General features: G+C 42.1%; 1 protein-coding gene across 7 annotated transcripts in view; it reads left to right on the plus strand.

Annotated features, from left to right (window-relative positions):
- Positions 1-18,694, plus strand: part of LOC121291467 (butyrophilin subfamily 3 member A3-like) — a 303,402-nt gene that overhangs the window by 249,067 nt on the left and 35,641 nt on the right. For 6 of the 7 annotated variants that reach the window (XM_041212687.1, XM_041212686.1, XM_041212689.1 and 3 more), the window contains 2 exons: positions 12,824-13,171; positions 14,279-14,563. In XM_041212687.1, the coding sequence (XP_041068621.1) occupies positions 12,824-13,171; positions 14,279-14,563 (633 nt within the window). The remainder of the gene's footprint in view (positions 1-12,823; positions 13,172-14,278; positions 14,564-18,694) is intronic. The other variant, XM_041212691.1, reaches the window with a different exon arrangement.

The following is an 18,694-nucleotide window of genomic DNA, read 5'->3' on the forward strand; positions in this document are numbered from 1 at the left end:
GCCAAACTGTAGGTCAGAGAATAAATCAGGAGAAAATAAAGGCATGTAAAAGGCATTAATCATGGGTGACTTTAATCTTCATGTAGATTGGGAGAATCATATTGGCAAAGGTAGCTACGAGCAAGAATTCATAGTGTATTTGGGACAGTTTCCTAGAGCAATGTGTTGTGGATCCAACCAAGCATCAGGTAATGTGTAATGATGCTGGTTTAATCAATGATCTCAGAGTAAAAGACCCCCTAAGAAACAGTGACCATAACATGGTAAAATTTAGCATTCAGTTTGAGCGTGAGAAACCTGGGTCAGAAACAACTGTGCTAAACTTAGGTAAGGGTAATTACAAAGGAATGAGAGCAGAGTTGGCTGGAATGGACTGGGAAAGGAGTCTAGCATAAAAGATGGTTGATGAACAATGGCAGACGTTTATGAAAATAGTTCATGACTCACAATAAAGATATATCCCAGTGAGGAAGAAGGGTTCCAGGAAGGGGATGAACCAACCATGGTTAACCAAGGAAGTTAAGGATAGTATCAAATTGAAAGGAAAAAAACATATAATGTGGCAAAGATTAGTGGTAAGCCAGAGGATTGAGAAAGCTTTAAAAACCAACAAAAGATAACCAAAAAATAATAAAGAGGGAGAAAATAAACTTTGAGGGTAAAATAGCAAGTAATATAAAAAGGAACAGTAAGAGCTTCTTTAAATATATATAAAGGAAGGGAGAGGCCAAAGTGTACATGGGTGCCTTAGAGAATGAGGATGGGGAAATAATAATGGAGAACTTGGAAATGGCAGAGGAGTTGAATAAATACGTTGCATCAGTCTTTACAGTAGAAGACATGAATAGCATTCCAAAAATACTAAATAATCAAGGGGCAAAAGGTGGCGGGGAGGAAATAAATATAATAGGTATCACTGGAGAAAAAGTATTAGGGAAACTAATAGGGCTAAAGCTGATAGGTCCCCTGGACCTGATGGGTTGTATCGTAGGATATGAAAGGAAGTAGCTACAGAGATAGTGGATGCACTGGCAGTAATCTTCTAAGAATCCTTAGATTCTGGAAAAGTTCCAGCCCCAATATGTTCTTCTCCTTTCTCTCAACTACTTAGATATGCAGAGAAAATATTAATTAAAAAACTAGATATGTCCCAAGTTAATTTCTCTTTGACATTAAATTAGAAATACTTATTTACTGAGATCATCATATTATGATGGAGTTCATGATGGTGGAGTGGGGAAGGGCTGTTTTGTGGACCTGTGCCAGGTGGTGGGCTGTCACAGTGGAGGTTGGGGTGCAGAGGCGGAATGAAACTAATGTGTTTGTCGGGGATTGAGCGGGAATTGGTGGGTCTTCGGCCAAACCTCTGAAAAGGTATGAATCTGGCCCACGTGATCCAGGGTTGAGGTGGAAATGGACCCCATGTGACCAAAGGGTTTTTTTTTTAGTAGCTGTGGTACAATTAAACACATGCTGGCATGAAAGCTGGATATGGAAGTGGAGATAAAGGAAAATAAGATTACTGCTGATGCCTCAGTTATTTTAAAGAAAATGATTGACCAGAATCGGCCGTACTGTGCACAAGGTTGTTACTGAGGGTTCAGATAAGGGTGTTTACGGTGGATCCATGTCATTAAGATCATCTTTTGCAGATCTGGGGAGGTTCTACAAATTGCACCATTTTGGTGAAGACTATGCCTGTAGAACTCGAGTTGGTGCAAGATATTTTCAGATGAGGATTGGCTACCTAAATCCAATAAAAGAAAATGAACTCAATGTCTATGTGACAAACTTCGGAGCTTTGAAGGACTTTGTGGCTGAAATGAATGCAATATATGCTGAGTGGACTGCCCGTAAATTTGTGAGATCGATCTTTGTTGTTTTGGCTAGTTAACGTGTAACATGCAGTTCGTATTGGCCACAATTTGTATATTAATTCATGTTTCATTCATGTTGATTTTGTTTTGATTGTTAAAGTTAAAATTCTAAAAGTGAAATCTTATCCATTGGTTTTCCTGTTGAGGGATCTTGTCTGGGATAGTTCTGAATTAGGCTGTGGAACAGGCTCACTGAACTTCCTAGAATTTAAACAAACAGGATTTCACATTTACTTTTACTGTATTTATTAGGGAATCAACATGAGTAGATTTGATGTTCAGGCTTTTGTGGAGAGAGAATTTGTCCCCCAGTGCCTTGGAACAGTTGACAAAAGACAATTTGAAGGTTGCAGCAGAGAAAATAGGTGTCAGCTTAAAATCAGGAGCTCGGAAGGCAGAGATCGTGAAGAATTAGCTCATCATTTGAAATGCAAGAAAAAATTGCTATTGCTGAAGTATAACTAGCCAGGCTTGAATTTGACAAAGCAAGAGAGATAAGACGGTACAAAATAGAGAGGATGAAATTGGAAAGAGAAGAAAAAAACTAAAATTTGAAAGAGAAATGAAAAAAGAAACTGGAGTTGGAAAGAGAAAAAGAAAGAGGAATGATTCGGAAGAAATAAATTAGTACTTGAAAAGGAAATGTTTAAAGTACTTAAACGGGTGCTGGCAGAGAAAGGTAAGGATGACCGAGATCCAACTCCTGTTTTGTTTTGGCCAAGGGTATTTGCTTGTTATCTAAATTTAGTAAGAAAGGAGTAGAAATGTACTTTGTGTCATTTGAGAAAATTGACATTGTTTTGAATTGATCTGAACAATCTTGGACTCTGTTCCTACAGAGTGTTTTCACAGGGAAAGCTTGGAGGTATAAACATCTCCTTCAGAAAAGCACTTTGATGACAATAACAGAGTTAAAAACTGCCAGTCTAAATGTCTATGAATTGATACCAGAGGTTTATAGACAAAAAAACAGAAATTTGTAAAGGAAACAGAGCCAGACTTTTGTGCAATTTCCTAGGGAGAAGAAATGGTCTTCGATAGATGGATTGATGAATGTTGCACAAGACTTTGTGACCTTAGGGAAGGGATTCTGATGGAAAAATTCAAAAAGAGTGTCCTTTAGGAAATAAGTTTCCACCTGGAAGACCATAATGTTCGTAAAATAAAGGGAGCTACAGTATTGTCAGATGATTATGAATTGACACAAAAGAACACTGGTAACAGGCCCCAGTTTGGAGGCTTCCAGAGAAATTGGAAAGATAGGAAATTTGATAATAAAAAGAAAACCTGGGCCAAGATTTTTAGGATGGTGGGCTTTCTGTACCACCATCCAAAGAGTTGACGAGGAACACATCTCCAACACTGCTTGCCCCACAGCGATTTCAAGCTGCAATGTGTGTTAATTGACCTTAGGCAGGACTTCCGGCCCTCACTCAGGAAGAAGCCCCACCTTAAGGAGCTGCCAGACAGTCTGATTGGCTGGCAGCTCTCTAGTCGCTGCAGTGCCAGAAGCTGCAGTGGACAAGACTGGGATTGCAAGCAGTCCCCAGAGCCTCAGTCCCAGGTGTCCAGGACAGGGTAATTTTTGGGTCTCAGGGTGGGGAGGGTAATGGAGGCCTGGGAAGTGGTGGACAGTGGAGTATTGGGGTGTTAAGGGAGAGCCCGGGGTGGGGGGTGAGGACCAGCGATGTCAGACCTTAAGGTGGGGTGCAGGACCCGAAGTTAAAAGGGGCTTCTGATGGAGGCTTCCGCCTGAGGCCTAAGCCTGATTATTTTTGTGCTTCCCCCATAATTGGCCACATAGGGGTCTCAATTGGGGCAAGGGCAGGCAGTCCGTCTGAGGCCTCACCCGCCCCAGCATAAAATTGCTGAGAGGGCAGGGTGGGTGGGAAGCCCATTCATGCTATTCCATATTCACCCCCGCAACCACCCCCCCTCCCCCCACCCCCACGCCCCGCCTACAAATCTGCCAGCGGGGAAACATAAAATTCTGGCCCTGATTCTCCAGAGAAAGGTGGCAAATGTTAAAACACAGATATTCTTCAAGTTAGTGAAAGAGAAAGTCTTGAGGACAAGAGTGGTTCGAGGTGACTGACATGCTATTGTTGTCATAAAAAAGGACATGTGAAAGCTGAGTATTGGAAGTGGAAAAACAAGGCTGTTAAAGTAGTGCGGTCTGTTGGTATCCCCCACTCCCGAGAAATAATGTCCCAGTGGGTAAAGTTCACAGTAAACAGGTAGATTCTCCCACAATTGTCCACAGAGTGAATCAGGTTACAGAAAGCTGTAGAAGCTTTCTGTTTGAGGGTACAGTTTCCCCATGTTTGTACGGTGAGACAGGCAAGTCAGTTGCCACCCTTGGAGATCCAGGGGTGACACAGTCACTGAAGTTGGCGGATGACAAGAATTTCCCTCCAGGCAGTTGGCTGAATACAAATTCAGGGTATTGATGGAAATTATTTACCTTTTTCCTTGTGTAGGGTTGATTTAAAGTGTGACATTGTCATTGGTCCTGTTAGCGTTGGCGTTATTCCTTGTTTTCCTATTGAATGTGTGGATTTTTTGTTTGGATGTGATTTGACTGATGATAGGGTGTTGCCAGTGGTTTCAGGAGAGCCAGCTGAAGCTGTTCAAACTGAGGTTTTGCAGGAAGAATTTCCCAGACTATTTCCGGGTTGTTTCATGACTAGGTTCCAGGCTCACAGGGTTAAACAAGGCGAGGCAAATTCACTAGTTTTAGAGGAGAATTCAGATGTTTGGTTGGCTGAAACCTTTTTCAAGGATTTGGCTGTGGATTTTGATGTTAAATGCTCCAACAATAAGAATGGTGAATTATTTAGCAAATCTTCTTTTGAAGCACAACAGGCAGACCCTGATTTGAAGAGTTTGTCTCAGACTGCACGTTCTGAGGCAGAATTTGAAAAGGCCCCTTGGTGTGTTCATATCAAGAATTACATTATGATGAGGAAGTGGAGACCTCCCCAAAGTCCAGCTGATGAACAACATCAAATTGTTGTTCAATCTTGTTAAATTTGAAGACTTGCCCGTGAGATTACGTTTGTAGGTCCTTTGGATAGTTAAAGACTCAGGCGAGGGAAATGGTGCATTTTTATTGGCTGAAATTGCATCAGGATGTGGTTGACTTTTGCAAGACATGTCACACATGTCAGATGGTTGGGAAGCCACAGCCTTCGGTCAAACCAGCCCCATTTAATACTGATACAGTTTAATAGGGTTCCTATGGATTGTATTGGACCTCTGCCCAAGATTAAATCAGATCATAAGTATCTCCTAACCATCATGGATTTGTGCACCTGATTTCCAAAGGCATTAAAAGATTACAGTGAAAGTTGGGATTGAAGGGTTGGTCCTGTTTTTCATCAGATATGGGTTGCCAAAAGGAATTCAGTCTATCTTGGGGCCACATTTCATGTTGGCATGTTTCAGGAGGGCATGTGTAATTTAGGAGTGGAGCAACTCCAGTCGTCTGCTTACCACCCACAGTGCCAAGGTGCTTTGGAGAGATACCACCAAATCTGAAAGAGTATGATTAGGGTCTATTGTTTTGAGCATCATCAGGATGAGGGTAGAGGATATTGCTTTTGTTACTCATGATTAGGGATACACCAAATGAGTTTACTGGTTCGAGTTCCTTCAAATTGGACTATGGGCATCAGGGACCCCCTTAAACTCGTTAAGGAAAGATTTTTGGCCTGGGGCGAGGGAGGAAACTGCCCACCTAGATTACGTGTCAAAGTTCTGAGAATGGTTCCAAAGACTGTGTGCAATGCCTCGAGAACATCTCAAAGCTTCTCAACCAGTGATGAAAGCCCAAGTGGACAGAACAGCTAAGGCACACGTTATTTTCCATCCCCATTGGCGCTGGGCATCATGACGAGCGTGAGTGGACAACATGGCAAGAAGGCCAAAAATCAGTTTCACGCCACCGTGCAACCAGTTTGCAGGCGGGGTGCTGCACTCTTCTTGGCTTTTGGGGCCATGTCTTCACTGTTATCTTCCTGGGCTGGAAACATTGAGAAATGTGCACGCTGCTGCAGTATAAATATGGTGCCCTGCATGAGGAAACTGCGAGGTAATGGCGTAGGGGACAAATCGGAGGCAGCCCATCAGCTGTTTCCTGTGGCTGAGTAATTATTGAGGCGGGAATGGGACAATATGGCGTGAAAAGCCGCCATTGCAGCCAGCAGGTAAAATATCCTTTTCCCTCCCGCTACCGAACTTAGTGCAAATCTGGGACAATTCCGCCCATTTGGACCAGGGGATATTGTGCTAGGCTTTTTGTCTTGAGGGCTAGGTTTAGTGGACCCTACTGTATCAAAAGGAAGTTCAGTGAGGTGAATTGTGTGGTTAGTACCCCAGACAGAATTAAGAACATAAGAAATAGGAACAGGAGTAGGCCATTTGGCCCATTATGCCTGCCCTGCCATTCAATAAGATCAAGGCTGATCTGCCTCAGGCCTCAACTCCTCCTTTTTTGTGCCAGCTCCTCATAACCCTCAACTCACCGATATTTCAAAAATCAGTCTACGTTCTCTTTATATCCTTTCAGTGATCTAGCCTTCTCAACTCTCTGGTTGGAGAATTCCAGCCATTCACTACCCTCTGAGAAAAAAAAATTCCTCTGTATCTCAGTTTTAAATGAGTGTCCCCTTATTCTGTAACTATGTCCCCTAGTTCGAGATTCCCCCAGTAGTGGAAACATTTTCTCAACATCTACCCTGTCAAGCCCCCTCCGAATCTTGCATGTTTCAATAAGATCACCCCTCATTCTTCTAAACGCTAACGAATAAAGGCCTAACCTGTTTAGCTGTTCTTGATAAGTCAACCCCTTCATCCCAGGGATCAGCCTAGTGAATCTCTTTTCATCTGCCTCTAATGCCTGTATATCCTTCTTTAAATACGGGGACCAAAACTGTACACAGTATTCCAGGTGCAGCCTCACCAACACAGTTGTAACAAGACATCCCTATTTTTAAACTCCAACCCCCTAGCAATACAGGCCAAAATTCCATTTGCCTTATTAATTACTTGCTGCACCTGCATGCTAACGTTTTGTGTTTCATGCACAAGAACATCCAGAGCCCTCTGTGCTGCACCTTTTTGGAGTCTCTCTCTGTTTAAGTAATGCTCTGCCTTTAGATTCTTCCTACCAAAGTGCATGACCTCACACTTACTAAACTCCATCTGCCAAGTTTTTGCCCACTCAGTCAATCTATCTGTATCCCCTTGCAGATTCCTTATGACCTCACCACAGCATGCCCTCCCACCTATTTTTGTATCATCAGCAAATTTGAGTACATTATACTCTGCCCCCTCCTCCAAGTCATTAATATGGAGAGTAAATAATTGAGGCCCTAGGACTGATCCTTGTGGCACTACACTAGTTATGCCTTTCCAACCTGAAAAAGACCCATCCCGACTCTCTGTCTTCTGTGTGTTAACCAATCCTCAATCCATGCTAATTGTGCAATAATCTTTTATGTGGGACCTTGTCGAATGCCTTCTGGAAATCTAAATACACTATTTCTACCAGTTCCCTTTATCAACTCTGCTTGTTATATCCCTAAAGAACTCTAGCAAATTTGTCAAACATGATTTTCCTTTCACAAAACCATGTTGACTTTGTTTGATTGCGTGAAGTTTTTCTAAATGTCCTGCTTTTTCTTCCTTAATAATGGACTCTAGCATTTTCCCAACGACAGATGTTAGGCTGACTACCCTATAGTTTCCTGCTTTTTGTCTCCCTCCCTTCTTGAACAGGGGCATCACATTAGCGATTTTCCAATCCGCTGGGACCCTTCCGGAATCCAGTGAGTTCTGAAATATTTCGACCAATGACTCCACTATCTCTGCAGCCACTTCCTTTAAGACCCTTGGATGCAGGCTGTCAGGTCCTGGTGACTTGTCTGCCTTTAGTCCCACTAGTTTGTCAATTTGTTTGTCTCTTGTGATAGAGACTATTACAAGATCTTTCATCCCATTAACTCCTTGCTTTTCTGATATCTTTGGGATGTTTATAGGGTCCTCCATTATGAAGACCAATGCAAAATATTGGTTTAAATTATCTGCCATTTCCCTGTTCCCCATTATCAATTTTCTAGTCTCATCCTCCAAACCACTCTCTCTTTCTTTTTATATACCCCTAGAAGCCCTTGCTGTTTGTTTTTATATTTCTTGCCAATTTGCTTTCATAATCAATTTTCTCCTCCTTTATTAGCTTTTTAGTCATCTGCTGCTGGTTCCTAAAAAGTTCCCAATCCTCTGGCCTACCACGAGTTTTTGCTGCTTTGTATGCATTAGTTTTTGATTGGATACTCTCGTTAACCATCTTTGTTAACTGCGGGTGGTTCATCCTTCTCATCAAGTCCTTCCTTTTGACTGGAATAATGTTTTGCTGAGCGTTTTGAAGTATCTGCTTAAATGTCTGCCACTGCTCATCCACTGACCTCCCCCTTCATCTATTTTCCCAGACAGCTTTAGACAACTCTTTCTTCATACCTCTGTAATTGCCCTTTTTTAAGTCGAGGACACTGGTTTGAGACCTGAGTCGCCCACAAACTGAATTTGAAATTCTATCATGTTGTGATCGCTACCCCCTAGAGGATCCTTAACTATGATATGTCTTATTATTCCCACCTCATTACACATTGCTAGATCTAAAATAGCCTGTTCTGGAGTAGGTTCTGCAACATATAGCTCTAAGAAACAATCCCTGATGAACTCTACAAATTCGTCTTCCATGTTACCCCTGCCAACCTGATTTGTCCAGTCAATATGCAGATTAAAATCACCCATGACAATTGTAGCACCCTTCTTACACGCCTCCATTATTTCCCGATTTAGCCTTTGTCCTACAGTGAGGCAACTCTTTAGGATTCTATAGATGACTCCCACCTATGACTTCTTTCTCTTGCTATTCCTTATTTTCACCCAAACTGATTCCACATCACGATCTATTGCACCTATATCATTACTTACCACTGCACTGATACTTTTATTTTATTAACAAAGCTACCTCACCTCCTTTTCCTTTTTGCCTATTTTTTGGGAACGAGAATTTCCTTGAATATTGAGTTCCAAGTCTTGGTCACCCTGCAACCACATCTTTGTAATAGCTGTCAAGTCATAGTCATTTATTTCCATTTGTGCCATCAGCTCATCTATCTTGTTACAAATGCTGCGTGCATTCAGATAAAGAGCCTTAAGCTTTGACTTTTTAACCATCATTACTCATTCTGGTTCTAATTTCTGCTGCACATTTCTGCTTATATTTTCAGCCCCTTCCTGTCACACTTTGATTATCGTTCACCTCTTCACTACCCTGCACCTCTGTTCTCTCATTTCTTTTTGATTTCTGTATTTGTGTGTGTTCTACAGGAAATTTGTCCCTAATTTCAGCACACCACCCCATCACTCCAAATTTGTTGAAGGGAAATGTGAGTTTGAATGGTCAGGGTCATACGAAACAGCATTTGAGAAGTTAAAGGCTGCTTAGATAAGTGAGCCAGCTCTTGCAGCCACCTTGGATGGCTTGCTGTTATCTGGCGAGCTGTCGACACTGATGATGTTGGTGTAGCAGCGTTGTTCCTCCAAGATGAAGAGGGTAGTATGGAATGACCAGTTAGCTGCTTCTCTAGAAAGCTTAAAATGCTGTCAAGGAAAGTACTTGACCATCAAGACTGAGTGGGTGAGCGTGAGGGTGGCTAAGTGTTTGGGTGGTATGAGGGTGGCTGACTGTGGGTGGGAGTGATGGTGGCTGAGTGTGTGTGTGTGTGTGTGTGTGTGTGTGTGTGTGTGTGTGTGTGTGTGTGTGTGTGTGTGTGTGTGTATAGTGGGTGTGAGAGGAAGGGGCAAGTGTGTGTCTGGCTGACTCCCAGTCGCAGGGTTCTCATTCACCCTCACCCCACACACTAACAGACACTCTCACCCAATCTCTCAGAGGGTGAGTGTGAGTGAGTGAGCACCCTGAGGCTGGGAGTGAGCTGGACACACACATTCTCATGGTTGTCTTTATTTTTTACTCATTTTTTAAATTGTCAATTTATTATTGTGATTTTTTTTTGTTTAGCAAGTTGTTTCTTTTCTATTCATATGTCAGGTTTTTATAAAAAAAAATTAATGTTTTATATTGTGTCAAACCTTTTCTTTCCAAAATTTGTTCATTGACCAACCGGCCCTCACCAAATGTGAGGAAATTTGAAATGTGGACCCCCCCCATGCAAAAAGGTTGGACAAGCCTGGTTTAAAGCTTATAGGAAAGAAGGAAGACTCCCGGCAGAATCACCCCAGATGTGCACTGGCTGCCATGGCAGTTTCTCACACTGTATCATCCCAAACCCGCCACATTAATTATGCATTCCCGGGAAACACGCCATTTTGCTGGTGGGCGGGCTCTGATTCGCCAGCCACACGGTCACCTCGTTGCTTCATCACACCTGGCGCCACATTTAAAGTACAGCCGCACGCACACCTCTTTGTGCTTCCAGCCCAGGGCTGCTGCAAATGAGACATGGCCCCCCAACGGCAAGAAGACTGCAGCACCCAGGTTTAGTGACATGTCCTTTTGGACATTGTGGAGGCCCGCCGTGATGTCTTCTACCCCAGTAGAGGCTGCAGGAGAGGCAGCAACATTACCACACAGGCTTGGTAGGCGCTGGCAGTGGTGATCAGTACCAAGGCTGCACAGAAGAGGTTGGCCATCCAATGCAGATAGAGGATGAATGATCCATGCCACCCGGATATGGCAACCATCTCATCCTCTAAACTCACACTCTCCAACGCATCACACATTCACTGGCATCTCACTCATTGCCAGCTCAAGGGACATCACTGCTCAGTCTCTCACACACACTCTCACATCTCCATCTGGCTTCCTCAGCCCTCACCATCTTGAGGCCATTTGCACAGTTCAACTTGTGCCCCCATACAAACCCTGGAATACCCCCTTCCTCAGTATAGCTCTCGCCCTGCAGCCTCTTCCCTTGCCGGAGGCCACTTCTCCCCCCTTCCCCAAGCAAGCACTAGCCCTGCAACCATTGAAAAGCCACCCCTGCCATATGGCTGGTCTGGTAGGTAGAGACCTGCCCGTGAGCCCCCTAAAAGTGGTGTGGTGCTGTCTGCGAAGCCTGGCGCTGATGACAGCGAGTGCTGCCCGAAGCAAAATAGGCAAACAAACCTGAAAGTCCCAAGAGAAATGCAGCTCGCCAGGTGCACTTCACTTATGTGAAGTTGTGAAACACGTCGGCGTGATGGGCAGACAATCCAGCGGTGGGGGGGATGAGTCTGGTAGGCTAACCTTATAATGATATGCAGATGTATTACAATGAGGTCCCCGATGTCTGATGGCAGGAAATGTGGCCCGCCATCGACGGGCTGAGTGGACGATCACAAACTAGTTTCACAATGTTGAGAAGCCAATCTGGCCTGCTCACCCTGCCAAGCACACCCGACGCCAGCGGGCATGGAAAATTCCACCCTCTGAGTTATGATAAATCTATGATGTTTGAATCCTGCTAATCATAATTGTCACAATTGTTTGGTTAAGCCCTTATGATTTTGTAAATATTGGAATGTATAATTATGGAATATGGCAAAAATGTTACTTGTACAATATGCAATAAGCTACTTGCTAGAAGGTTTATGATGGTGAGAACTTGCAGTCGTTTGAGAATGTTGTAGCGAAAACTTTACTATGGTAAAGCTTTCTTTTTTCCCCAAGGGGGAAACTGTGATGGAGTCTGTGATGGTCTTGTGGAGCAAGGCTGCTGGGTGGTCCTGGGCTGGTTGGAGACCTGGGTGTAGAGGCAGAGTGAGAACGTTGTGACCTGGGTGTAGAGGCAGAGTGAGAACATTGTGACCTGGGTTTAGAGGCAGAGTGAGAACATTGTGACCTGGGTGTAGAGGGAGAGTGAGAACATTGTGACCTGGGTGTAGAGGCAGAGTGAGAACATTGTGACCTGGGTTTAGGGGCAGAGTGAGAACATTGTGTTTGTCATAGATGCAGTGGAGAGTGGGATTGACAGGACTTTGGCCAAGACTGTAAAGGGGCACGAAATGGGCCTCACATGACCGTGGTTTGTGGTGGAAATGGACCTCACATGACCGTAGGTTGTGATGGAAATGGGCCCACATGGCTGTGTTTTTTTTTTGAGGGAGCAGTTATGGCACAGGTTGTGGCAATGGCTGGTTCTGGGAGCAGCGATCGGGGAAAGAAGATTACTGTTGCTACTTCATTTATTTTTAATGGAACTACTTGACCAGGATCGGCATACAGTGCACAGGGCTGTTACCGAGGCTTCATATAAAGGTGTTCCTAGTTGATCCACACCTTCAGTATTATCGTAAACAGAGCTGAGACGTTCTGCAGAATGCACCATTTTCGTGAAGACTGTGCTTTTGCACCTCAGGTTTGTTGGTATCTGTTATCAGACTAGGATTGGTGGCTAAATCCTTAATGGAAAAAAATGCTGGAATTCTACCTGAGGAGGTTCCGAGCTTTGTGGCTGAAATTAGTGCCATTGATGGCACTGCCCATACAACAAAGGTAGGTCTTGTGGATTTATTAGTTATTTAACGTGTAATTTATAGTTTATATTGGCCACAATTTGCTAGTTAATTAATATTTCATTTATGTTGATTTTGATCTGATTGTTCAAGTAAAGTACAGAAATAAAATCTTGCCCTTTGGTTTTCTTGTTGTTTATTCAGTAACTTAGTTTTTTTTTGGTTTGGGATCATGACAATATCTTTTGTAAAACAGTGGTTTAGAAAAATATCTTTTTTCTCCCAACAGCTACTAGAATAATAGATTAAGGGATTTGTTTCTAATTGTTTAGTTTAAAGTGAATTCTAATGACACAACACTCATTTTTAAGTTTAATAATTAAGAAAAGCTGAAGTAATTTCATCAGATAATAATTCCACAGGTAAATTCACAGTTACTGGACCAAGTCAACCTGTTATAGCCATTGTGGGTGAAGATGCCCTCTTGGATTGTCAGCTTGTACCAGAGAGATTTGTCAGCAACATGGTGTTGCGATGGTTTAAATCAGACTTTGGTTTACCAGTACACGCGTACAGAAACGGACAAGATGACACTGTTGCTCAACACAAGGATTACAGAGGAAGGACTGAACTGTTTAAGGATGAAGTGACCAAAGGAAATGTTTCTCTTCGAATAAAGAACACAAGGGTGTTTGATGAGGGGAAATACCTATGCACAGTTGATGATAAAACAGATATTGAAGAAACTGAGATAGAGCTGAAAGTTGGAGGTTAGTGAACGCATCTATTTACAAATTATAGCATGTTTTTAAGCTAATTTTTTAGTCAAAGTTCAATTGCTTCTTTTAAAAAAATCTTCTCTTTGTTACAATATTGGTGCACTGGTACATTTCATAAAGAAAATACTCCTGTAAGTAGAAAAGCTGCCAGTTCCACTATTCCTGTAGCAGGGGAGAGTGTGCCTGCATGAAGCAGGTATGTTTACTACCCTATAATAGAGTTGGTTGAATGCTGTAGCAAAATGGGTGAGTTTGAAATGGTCTTTGGCCAAATCACCACAAGACTTCCTGTCCCTCACTTTAAGTACAGCCAGCCTATCTAATACCTCTTTATCAATTTTTAGCCCATCCAATCTCTGGACTATCTCCTCTCTCACTATGACTTCAGCAGCATCTTGTTCTTTGGTAAAGACTGATACAAAATACTCATTTAGTACCTCAGCTATGACCTCTGCCACCATTTGTAAATCCCCTTTTGATCCCTAATCAACCCAGCTCTTCCTCTTATCACCTTTGTACAATTTATATGCTGCTAGAGGACATTTGGATTGCCTTTTATGTTAGTTGCGAGATTGTTCAATAACCAATGTTGGGGAGGTGGTGGCATAGCAGTATTGTTACTGGACTAGTAATTCCCCATACCCAGGGTAATGCTCTGGAGACCCATGTTCAGATCCTGCCATGGTACATAGTGGAATTTGAATTTTTTTAAAAAATCTTGAATTAACAGTCTAATGATGACCATGAAATCATTGTCAATTGTTATAAAAGCCCATGTGGTTCACTGATGTCCTTTGGGGAAGAAATCAGCCATCCTTACCTGGTTTGGCCTACAGCAATGTGGTTGACTCTTAAATGCCCTAGGAAATGGCCCAGCAAGCCACTCAGTTCAAGGGCAATTTGGGATGGGCCAGTGAAGCCCACATCCTGGGAATGAATAAAAAATGTATATTTATTTTGAGATGAAATTTAGTTCATGTTCTAGGAGTCATTTCACAAGAACATTCTGATTATATTATCACTCAATTATATATTAATATCTCTCATGAGTTAAATATTGCTGACCATGTTTTTAAATATGTTCATTGATTATTGTAGCTTTGGGACGTGAGCACTGGATCCAGATAGATGGATACCATAAAAATGGAATTCAGCTTGTGTGTGAATCTAATGGATGGTTCCCTAAGCCACAGATACTGTGGACTCATGGGGATGGACAGAACTTGAAAGCACAGTCTGAAATGAATTACCAGCAAGACTCGAAAGGTCTTATTAATGTCCAGAGCTTTGTTGCTGTAACAAGAGATGCAACAAACAGGTTCCAGTGTCTCATACAGAACAAACTGTTGAAAAAAGAACAAGAAGCAGCAATCCAGATATCAGGTTTGTAAATTATAAGATACGAGGTTTTTTGCAAAAACTATACTTTATTCATGAAATCTATAAAAGCATATTACATAGCCATTCAAATTTGACAGTATATAAAATAGAATACAGTTCACTTTCAGTACAGTGTGTGGCACACTGAGGTGCCTCACTACACTCACAATGATAGTTTAAATTTAGAATATACATTTACATTTCATGTCAAACATTCTCTGGTGCATACAGCCCTAGGAATTTTACATGGGTTCCAGCCCCTGTGTATATATGATGGGAGGGCCTTAGACTGCAGTCTCTCCTCAGCGAGACTTTGCAGTCTTTGATTCAAGCTGACAGTATGTAGTCCTGGGCCTCAGAATGTGCCAGTCTACAACACACAGTCGTGGACAGCTCTTTGCACTGAAAGATCAATAAGTTTGGACAGGTAAAAATCCATCAGCTTGTTGATGGTCCTTCAGAAATAGATGATACTTATCTCAGTGTGCTTTTGGAGTTCAGGGAGTTATATACTTCTTTATACTCTTTTGCTGAACTTCGAAATGATTCAAAGTTATCACTTTGACCCTATTGGTGACAGCGGTTATATTTTATTCAGCATATATAAGACCTGATATGTGCTAATGTCTGAGTAGTGTCAAAGCACAACAAAATTACCATTTCACTCTGAGTAGAAGTGCCATTTCCACATAAATTCTCCCTGGTCTGTCCCAGCTGCCATGGCACCAGTCCATGCAATATAAAACCTTTACAAGTCCCTGTGCTCAGGGAATCTCTTCTTATAAATCCTTTACATAATAAAGTCTACGGAGACTGATTTAACCCAATCAATGCCTAGGGATCATTTGAATGGACTAATTATAAAACCTGTCATTGAAGCATTTGTGCCCACCCAAGCCACATTTCAGCGATTGGCTTCCCATGCTCTGTTCCTGGTACAGGGAGCCAACATTCCAATGCCAGAGTGAAAAACATGGTGGCCTTGGAATCCAGGTGTCTTGTCTGGGTTTCAAGGTGCTACTGTTTCTCTCTGCCCTCTGGAAGTTGTTTATCTCTTTATTCCCACATAGCAAGTTGTCTGTTTTCAGTTTGCTAGGTTCCTGCTGATGTCTGCCTTTTGTTGATTTGGTCACTAACAGCCCAAACCTCAATTCCCCACCAAGCCACCTTTCAACTGCTTTTACCCAGGGTGTATTACAAATAGTACAAAAATGCTCATTGTAGCAATGAAATGAAAGAAGCATACAACAAGTCGTGCTTAGTTAGTTCTCGCTAATTAGCAAGAAAACCCAATGTAGGGATTTTGCAGGATTTTACACTGAGAGTAGTGGAACAGTGTTAATTAATTAATTAACATCAAGTCCTGTGTTATGGAGTTGCTTGGGATGAACCTTAACAAAAATAGCTATATTCTTTCCAAACCTTCTTTGCAAAGGCATGTTCCTTTAAGGCATTCATTAAAACAAAACACTTTGACCAATTGACCAAGCTTTTGGTCATCTGACATAATATCTCCTTATGTGGCTCAGTGTTATAGTTTGTTTTATGAAGCTTCTTACTTTAAAGGCTAAATCCAATTCAATCCTCGAGCCATGGTATTGGATAGGAGTCTCTACCATATTAGTCTTTTGATAAAAATAAAGAGGGACAAACTGGAGTGTGAGGGAAAAGAAATATAAATGCAGACAACAAAAGCTTCTACAAATATATAAAAAGGAAGAGAATATATAACGTGAGCATTGGTCCCTTAGAGGGTGAGTCTGGGCAACTAATAATGGGAAACAAGAAAATGGCAGAGACTTTGAACAGATAGTTTGTATCTCTCTTCACACAATAAGACACAAAAACATCCTAAGATTAGTAGAACTCCAGGGGGGGAAGGAAGGGAGGAACTTAAAATATCACGTTCACTACAGGGAAAATGTACCAAGAAAACTATTGGGACTAAAGGCTGATAAATTCCCTAGACCTGATTGCTGGCATTCTAGGGTCTCAAAAGCTGGGGCTGCAATGATAGTGGATGTATTGGTGTGATGTACCAAATTCTCTTGATTGTGGAAAGGTTCCAAGGGATTCGAAAACTGCAAATATTACACGCCTATTCAAGAAAGGAAGGGCACAGAAATCAGGAAATCATAGGCCAGTGAGCCTAACGTGTCATTGGGTAAATGCTGGAACCCATTACAAAAGAAATAGTAGCAGGACATTTGGAAAATCATAGTACAATCATGTAGAGTCAACATGGCTTTGTGAAAGAGAAATCGTATTTGACAAATTTATTACGGTTCTTTGAGGATGTAACAAACAGGATGGATAAAGGGGAACCAGTAGATGTAGGGCATTTGGATTTCCAAAGGGCATTCAATGAGGTTCCACTTAAAAAGACACAAACTGTCTGGAAAGGACATAAATAGGTTAAGTGAGTAAAAATTGCCAGATGGAATATAGGGCAGAATTCTTGCCTCAATGGGTGGGCAGGCCCCACTGGAATGGAGCCCGCCGCCATTTTGAGTGGGCGGGCTAATTAAGGCTAAGCGCTTCCTCCACACGAGATGAGACACGTTAATAATAAACACATAAAATTTACTAAATTTTTAAAATACGGACATGAAACCTCATCCCGCCTGTGGATGAAGTTTCATTAATAATCTGCAGCCAGCTGGGGCTCCTGGCCTGCCCGCCAGCCTTAAGGTTGGCCGGGCAGGGTGTTTAACAATGTTAATTAGCCTGTCAATAGCCTTAATTGGCCATTGACGGGTTGGCGGGCAGACAGCTGATTTTGCTGTCCGCTCGCCTTCGTGAATAGTTAAAGGGACCGGGATGACGTTGGGGGTTCCTCCCGATGTCATCCCCCGTCATTTTCCCCTCAGTGAGTGGGCCCCACCCCCAAATCACCAAGGGGAAAATCCTGGCCATAATGTGGGAAAATGTGAGTTTGTTCACTTTGGTGGGAAGAATAGAAAATCGGAATATTACTCAAATGCGAAGACATTGCAGAATACTGTCGTACAGAGGGATCTAAGATCATAGGATCATAAGTGGAAGCAGGAGTAGCATTTGATAAGATCATGGCTGATCAGATTGTTGCCTTAACTCCACTTTCCAGAGAAGAAATTCCTCATCTTTGTCATAAAAGGGCGCATCCTTATTTTTAAACTATTCCCCCAGTTCTAGACCATCTAGACCTTCCCCCATATAAGGAAATATCCTCTCAGCATCTACCCCCTCATAATCTTCTATGTTTCAATACGATCACCTCTCATTCCTCATTCCTCATTCTTCTAAACCCCAATGAGTGAAACAGCCACAGCAAAGCTCCCTGTTGCAATGATCAGGTTCTTGTTTTGCTGCTGCCCACTGTCCACCCTCTACCCCGTAGCTGTGAGAATGTCCGTTCCATTAAAATTCTGCCTGTAATTTCTGTTCATCTCCATAAATAATCACACATACCGGAGCACAGGTAAGAGAAGTGACTAGTTTTCTTAAACCTATCTTGTTTTCGATTTTTTGGGGTTTACACGTAACTAGAACATTTGGTTTTGTTTTTTGCATTTTACTGTAGACATTCTTATCTTTTTATAAAGCACTCAACTTAATTTGTGGGTCAAAATCCTGGAACTCCCTCCCTAACAGCATTGTGGGTGTACCTACACCACATGGACTGCAGCGGTTAAAGAAGGCACCTCACCGCCACTTTCTGAAGGGCAAGTAGGGATGGGCAATAAATGCTGGCCCAGCCAGCAAAGCCCACATCCCATGAATGAATAATTAAAAAAAGAACTGTAAGACAACAAATTGATGACTCATTGATAAGGTCGTTATGCTTAAGAGTTATTTCCCAGGATTACGGATTTGATATGATTACGAAAATTGAAATGATAACAGAAAATGAATAGATTTAACATGTTGAGAAAGGAAGAGAGAAGATTATAATAAAAAACACAACAGCTGCTTTGTTATTTTGCTTCCAGTAAATAACTGTTTCATTGATATCTGGCATCAGAATGCTCAAATATGTTACTTTACCCCCAACAAGTAAATATTTAGCCAATATCTAACTCAATAATGCTATTAACTCTGTTCATACAATCACCCGAAGTGGCCAGCTCTTGTGATTGCAGATTCTTCTCTTGA

Source organism: Carcharodon carcharias, chromosome 19, assembly GCF_017639515.1.
Source record: "Carcharodon carcharias isolate sCarCar2 chromosome 19, sCarCar2.pri, whole genome shotgun sequence".
Taxonomy (NCBI): Eukaryota; Metazoa; Chordata; class Chondrichthyes; order Lamniformes; family Lamnidae; genus Carcharodon; species Carcharodon carcharias.